Source organism: Leptodactylus fuscus, chromosome 4 (assembly GCF_031893055.1).
Source record: "Leptodactylus fuscus isolate aLepFus1 chromosome 4, aLepFus1.hap2, whole genome shotgun sequence".
Lineage (NCBI taxonomy): Eukaryota > Metazoa > Chordata > Amphibia > Anura > Leptodactylidae > Leptodactylus > Leptodactylus fuscus.
In genome coordinates this window covers 90780728-90788161 of record NC_134268.1, presented here as the reverse complement: position 1 = coordinate 90788161, position 7434 = coordinate 90780728, and the positions used below count along the sequence as shown (strand labels likewise).

Sequence of the window (7434 nt, the reverse complement as noted above, 5' to 3'; positions counted from 1 at the left end):
GCAGCTTCAGCCGCGTGTGTCAGGGAGAGAGGCGGGCAGCGGCGAAGCGAGGAGCTGACCTGTGTCAGCTCCTTCCTTCAGCCGCATGTGTCAGCGAGAGAGGCGGCGAGGGAGCGGAGGAGAAGGTAAGTTTAATGTGGAGGTGGAACGTGAATCTGGGGGCAGATGAAGGAGAGGACGGCATGACATTGGGGCAGAGATGGGGGACATGAATCTGGGGGCAGAGATGGAGAGGACATGAATCTGAGGGCAGAGATGGGGGACATGAATCTGGGGGCAGAGATGGGGGACATGAATCTGGGGGCAGAGATGGAGAGGACATGAATCTGGGGGCAGAGATGGAGGGGACATGAATCTGGGGGCAGAGATGGAGGGGACATGAATCTGGGGGCAGAGATGTGGGACATGAATCTGGGGGCAGAGATGTGGGGACATGAATCTGGGGGCAGAGATGGAGAGGACATGAATCTGGGGGCAGAGATGGAGGGACATGAATCTGGGGGCAGAGATGGAGGGACATGAATCTGGGGGCAGAGATGTGGGACATGAATCTGGGGGCAGAGATGGAGGGACATGAATCTGGGGGCAGAGATGGAGGGACATGAATCTGGGGGCAGAGATGGAGGGACATGAATCTGGGGGCAGAGATGTGGGACATGAATCTGGGGGCAGAGATGGATGGGACATGAATCTGGGGGCAGAGATGGAGGGACATGAATCTGGGGGCAGAGATGGAAGAGGGACATGAAACTGGGGGCAGATGAAGGGTGTATATGAAACTGGGGGAGAGATAGAGGGGGGACATATAATTTACGGGTGACTGTAGGAGGATTATACTGTGTGCGGGGCACATGAAAAATTAACAAGTGGGCGGAGTCAACACAAAAGTGGGTGGGGCTAAATTTGCCGCGGCGCGCGTAGCGCGCCGCACATTTTGTCCCTCTTTCAGTTCTTCAAAAGTTGGGAGGTATGCTAAAGTAGTCAATGACTGGCCTGACTACTTGATCATCTAATAGCAACAATCACCATAGCTTGTGGGGAATGATTCATAGACAGCAGAAATCCTCTTCCTGGTCTCCGTACCTGAGAACACTGTGACCCATGACAGTTGCTCTGTACTATTACAGCACGTTGCCATAAGACTCGCTCAGTTTTGTGTAATAGTATGGGGCATGTCTCCTAGGGATTAAATAGATTGACCAGGATTGAAGATAATTTAATTTTTAAATTAGGCCAGAAGGGGGAGTGGCGGGTGAAAAAAAAAAAAAAATACCTATCTCTAATGCCTCCCAGCGCTGTCCGTACCTTATGCTCCGATGTTTTCTTGTGGTGGAAGACCTCATCCGTTTGTGATGTCCCGTGTCCCTTTCCTTAGGCTAATTGCCCACAGCAGCCACGTGACCGCTGAGGTTTTTCAGTGGTCTAAAGTAAGGACACAGGGATGATAGCATTTAGGGAATGCAAAATACTGTGGCCTCATGATAATATCACCAGGTCTCATTTACAAATTACCGTATATACCCGAGTATAAGCCGACCCGAATATAAGCTGAGGCCACTAATTTTACCACAAAAAACTGGGAAAACTTATTGAGTCGAGTATAAGCTGAGGGGGGGGGAATGCAGCAGCTACTGGAAAATTTCAAAAATTAAAATGGTCGGAGTTTTTGGGTGCAGTAGTTGCTGGGGAAGGGGAGGGGGTGTTTTGGTTGTCTGTCTGCCCCTTTCCTGAGCTTGAGGACTGTTTTTTTCCCCCACGTGGAATTCAGCCTGGCTGAATATAGGGTATCTGCAGTGCTCCTATTAACCCGTTACTAATAGAACAAGAGCACTGCAGATCCCCTATATTCAGTAGACCGGGCACTTTCAGACACAGAGATATCTAATGTGTTTGTGTCTCACAGTCATTTTCTACTTTTATATGTATTCTAGGGAAAAGAGGGATTTACAACTTTTATTTATTTTATTTTTTTATTATATTTTTTTAAAGCTTCTTTTCCCCCCACTATTTTATGGGATATTCTATACATTATTATTGCGGCTGGTCATAGACCCCCCTCCCCCCCAAAAAAATAAAATAAAATAAAGTAAATATTTTTTTTTTTTTTGCTTGACTCGAGTATAAGCCAAGGGGTTTTTTTTCAGCACAAAAACTGTGCTGAAAAATTCAGCTTATACTAGAGTATATACAGTAATCAATTCTCCGATCCTCCACAGAAAGGGTGCATTCACACTGAGTAAACGCTAGCTTATTTTGTAAAGTAAAATTACACTTGTAAATTTTGCTATCCCATTGACTTCAATGACATTTTACAGGCGTATTTTTACAGGCGTATTTTTACAGGCGTATTTTTTACAGGCGTATTTTTACACTTGTAAAAAAATATCATTGAAGTCAATGGGATAGCAAAATTTACAAGTGTAATTTTACTCTACAAAATAAGCTAGCGTTTACTCAGTGTGAATGCACCCAAAGACAAGATGGAGCAGCACATACAGTTTATCATGGTCTTTCTGCTCCAAACAAAAAATTCCATCATCTCTTCCATTATGTGTTTTTCGATTTTGGTGTAAAATTATGTTCTAATTTCTATAAGGCTGTGATCACTCTGTGTTGTGGAAATTTTTTTTATGCCAAACTGCGCAGACCAGATGTTCATTTACATGGATGGAACAACTGGTCGGAAAGAAAAAAAAAAAAAAGATGACCAATTTGTGTAGTCTGCTGCCTTTTTTTTTTTTTTTAAATGTCATCTGTTCAGAATGGTGTGAGCGTATCATAAGTTACTGCAGATAGATTGTCAATCACACGCCCTCTGCTTTGTCAGATGTGCACAATTCCATCTCAGATGGACCCAGTAGATCCCCATACTGTCATCTGATGACTGCTATGGTTCTGATTGCTATAACCCCAGGTAATCAGCTGATTAAATGGGTACACATTACATTGTAGAAGAAACATGGTTCTATGCTGTGTTCCTTTAAGCATTTTAGGTTTCTAGTTTTGATTGTGCATGATAAAATGCTTTAAAGTGAACCTGTCACATGAAAACTGCTGTTTAATCTGTAGGCAGCAGGTTATAAAGCAGAAGGTGCCAAGTATATGGATGATCAGAGTGAAAGGATTCAGTGTTGACAGCTATCTCCGTACGCATAGTCATTAAGGGGAAGCAAACTGCTAGCTCCACCTCCTTGACTTTTCTACACAAGGCAGAAATTTCAATGGATAAATGACAAGTTGCACTGAATGCTTTCCTTATATAAATTGATCTATCTGCTCAGCATCTCCTACTCTATAACATGTCACAGACTGAACAGCAGTTTTCATATGAATGTAATATCAGTCGGTGTAAAAGATCAATGAATAAACAACGTTACGTTATGAAATGCTTAAAGGGATTCTATCATTAAAACTAATTTCTTTCTCACTAACACGTCGGAATAGCCTTAAGAAAGGCCATTCTTCTCCTACCTTTAGATGTCTTCTCTGCACCGCCGTTCGTATATAAATCCTGGTTTTTGTCGATATGCAAATGAGTTCTCTCGCAGCACTGGGAGCGGGCCCCAGTGCTAAAACAGCATTAGGGGCGTCCGCAATGCTGCCAGAGAACTCTCCAGTGCCGCCTCCATCTTCTTCAGGAATGTCTGCTTCATGAGGCTTTCTCCGGCCTTGAATTCAAACTTCTAGGCCTCGGTCCTAGGGCAAAGCTGACTGCACATGCCCGCTGGCCACAAGAAAATGGCCGATTATACAGTATTGTAAGTGGCCATTTTCTTGTTAACGGTGGGCAAACGAGATGCGTTTGCAGGTGCGTTTCTTCCTTCCCGCAGCACTTTTTTTTTTTTCTTTGCTGCAGCTCACTTCGTGGGGCCCTAAACTTTGTGTGGATAAGAAATTGAGAGTTCTCATTCAATTCACTGGGACTCTAATTCACTAATTCAATTCACTGGGACCTATTCCTGTCCATTTTTGTGGACCAGTGTCACTGAAATAAATGACTGGGTTTGTGGCAGAATGGGTGACATGCAGATATGATCCATGTGCTCTTAGTGCCGTGCAATCACAGGCCTGACAGATGCACCGTTGTGTGTATGAGGCCTAAATCTTATACCGTGAGCAATCTGTATGAGCTGCAGAAGTCGCATTTCTATTGGAAACATGTTTCATGAATAGATTTTGCTTCTTTGAATGCATTACAAATTGACATCTAGCGAAAATATTTTCACCCTGCAGGCCATACATCCATGTTACTGGGCAGTTTCAAGTTGTGTAGCTTTACATCAGGGCTTTCCCAGGTTTGGTGTCTGTAGCATACTATAGATCTCCAGCATACATTTCAGGCAGGGCGCCAATTCATTCAGTGGTTTATGAGATGTTTAGAGACTAATGAATTCTGATAACAAAAATCTATAGAAAGGATGTTTATGTATGAAGTATATGATCCATGTGAAAATTTAACCCTTAAAATCTTGTAGTGCTATTAGTAATGTTTGTCACAAAATGTATGGCGGTTGATGCCATATACTATACTTAAAGGGGATTGTCCAGGACATTTTATAATTATGGCAGGAGGCTGGGGAAGGTGAATAATAATAATAATTATAATGATAAAAAAAAACATACCTGTCTGGTCCCTGCGGCGCCTCAGGGCTTTTCCAGCAGAAGTCGGTGACACAAGTGTCTAAGGTCAGGGGATAATCATACTCATTAAGGAGAGTGTGTGCCTACATAGGCAGTACGGAGACTTACAAGTCATTCCTGCTCCGCTAGGGATTCTGGGTAAAAAATATGCAAATCTATTCTCCAGGATGTAACTAGGAGAACAGTGCACTCTGGGGATGTCCCTAGAGGGCAGCATACAGAAGCACTGTTCTGCTAATTACATCCTGGAGAATAGATTTGCATATTTTTAACAAGTGTCTAAGGAAAGGACACGGGATGCCATTCATGGATGTCACAGGTGATGTCCTGATTCCTTTTCTTAGGCCATTGATTGGCCTCACCAGTCACATGCGGGTGGAACTTCCACCAGAAAAGCAGCGGAGTGCTGTGGAGACCAGACAGTGGCCTGGGGCTCCGGGGACATGTGAATATGCTTTTTTTTCCTTTTTTTTTTCACCATCCCCTGCCTCCTGCTGCAATAATAAAATATCCTGTACATTCCCTTTAATCTAAGGCAAAGAATAAAGAATTGTAAGAAATGTAGGTAGATGTTTTAGGGAGCGTTCACACTACCGTCGGTGTCCGACAGGTAGTGTCCGCTCAAAATCTGTCACGGACACTAGGAGCGGACACTAGCTGTGTCCGTGACACCTGTCATTTATTTCAATGGACATCGGGTGCGTTCTTTTGCACTCCGTGCCCGTCCTTCCCTGTCCGCAAGTGAAGATGTCCGACTTCTCAAGAGTAGTAGACAGAGGAACCCTGCATGTAGGGTTTTTCTGTCCGCTTGAGAAGTCGGACATCTTCACTTGCGGACAGGGAAGGACGGGCACGGAGTGCAAAAGAACGCACCCGATGTCCATTGAAATAAATGACAGGTGTCACGGACACAGCTAGTGTCCGCTCCTAGTGTCCGTGACAGATTTTGAGCGGACACTAGGAGCGGACACTACCTGTCGGACACCGACGGTAGTGTGAACGCCCCCTTAAAGACAATTATCTCCACAGACTTCATTGACAAGTACCACTGGTGTTGTCTCCTTCAGATTCTTAACTGTTAGTACAATTACAATGCAGACCCAGAACCAGAGAGGCGGTACAAAGAGTTAATACATATATTATTTATTTAAATTGAAACACAGCTTGATCCAAGCTAACGATAATGAATTTGCAAAATTTCATTTTGGAAGATTCCATATGTCCAACTTTGAAGTGAAATGACCATCCTGTGAGTACGAGTAATACACATAACTGGCATCTTTATAAATAAGCACTGACCAGGCTCTTGCTGAAGGATTCAGTCACTATTAGCAATATGCAATCAAGTGAAAGTGATATTACTGGATGATCTTCTCCCACTTGTCAACTCCATTCCTAATGACAGCCACAAGCTCTTACCACCATGTTCCTATATTTCTTCAGTATGACATTGGAGTTATCATCAAAATAAAGCACTGAGATGGCATTTAGCTTGGTTGGTGCACAGCATGGCTTTGGGACATACTCTGGATTCATAAGGTGGACCTGGTTAGCGAAAGAAACAAGACCAATGTCAAGCAGTAGTGGGGCAACAGCAAAAAATAAAGCAGTGGTTTTGCTCTTTTGATTTTATTTCTTGCGGCAGCTGGAAAAATATTTTATAACAATGCAGACCAGGTGTTTTTTATGTTTGTTTATATGTGTTCTAGGAAATTTTTAATTTCTTTTTAAAAACTAATTTACATAAGGAAGAGAGAAGATATTTCTCAGGAACGCCGATGCGGATCAGAATAATAAAGGTAAGAAAAGAATAGCCTTGTATTTATTGTAAAAATTATTTCGAAATGATAGAATCCCTTTAAACAGACTACCAGGGATACCCATTCAGTGCACTAATCCCCATGGTTATTACCATTAACCCATTAATCACCCTAACTTAAAGGGGTTGTCCAGTTTCAGACCAATATTAAGAGATAAGTCAGACTAAACTTTATAGAGACCTATAGATAGTGACATGCACTGTACATTACTCACCAGGGTTTGCACAATAGCATGGTTTGTGGCATTCATGTGAGCATTCAGGGGAAATGAGCATTCTCCACCACAATAGTTTGCAGCATATCCTTTTGGTGCTATTATCCAGTCCTTTAAGAAACAAACATGCAGTTAGCCCAGAAATCCATAAATGTGTACACGTATGAATGTACTTACTAGCATCACTATGGCAGCACATCTGATAATTGTTGTATAGTCATATCTTTCTTACCGCCTTCACTACAACATCTATATAATTCATCCCTACTGCCATGTTTTGCATCTTTGCTTATATACTTCAGTGGATTCCAATATGAATATTGCTTTTAGTGGAAAAAAAACGTTTTAAAGGGAGTCTGTCACCGTCTCAAAGCCTTTAAACTGCCTCCATAGTGATATAGGTGCCATAACATTGATAAAAAAAAAAATCGTACCATTTTATGTTTGAGACCACTGCTGTACTCTTATTATTAAGCAAAGTAGTCATGGGGAGGACAGGGGGCATTCCCTCAGGTCCCTAGGCGCCTCTCTAGCAGTTGAAACCACACCCCTGTTCACTTTTCTGGAAGTTGATCCACCCATTGCTCCAATGTCCCAGTATTCTGACTTTGGTGAATTAACCCCCTGGATGCCGTGATCAGTAATAAAAAGTTCCAAAAAACAACCTTTACATTTAAAAAATAAAGTAAGCAAAAAATATGAAAAAACATGCTAGGAATCCTCATGTATGTATAAGCTCCTGATATCCACAAATAGTGA

The 7434-nt window shown here is 42.5% G+C and overlaps 1 protein-coding gene across 1 annotated transcript in view; it reads right to left on the bottom strand.

Annotated features, from left to right (window-relative positions):
• Positions 1-5768: 5768 nt before the first annotated feature.
• Positions 5769-7434, bottom strand: part of BMP6 (bone morphogenetic protein 6) — an 88256-nt gene continuing 86590 nt past the window's right edge. The window contains exons 6-7 of the mRNA XM_075270800.1: positions 6676-6786; positions 5769-6186 (exon numbers count right to left, since the gene is read on the bottom strand). Coding sequence (XP_075126901.1) covers positions 6037-6186; positions 6676-6786 — 261 coding nt within the window. The 3' untranslated portion in view covers positions 5769-6036. The remainder of the gene's footprint in view (positions 6187-6675; positions 6787-7434) is intronic.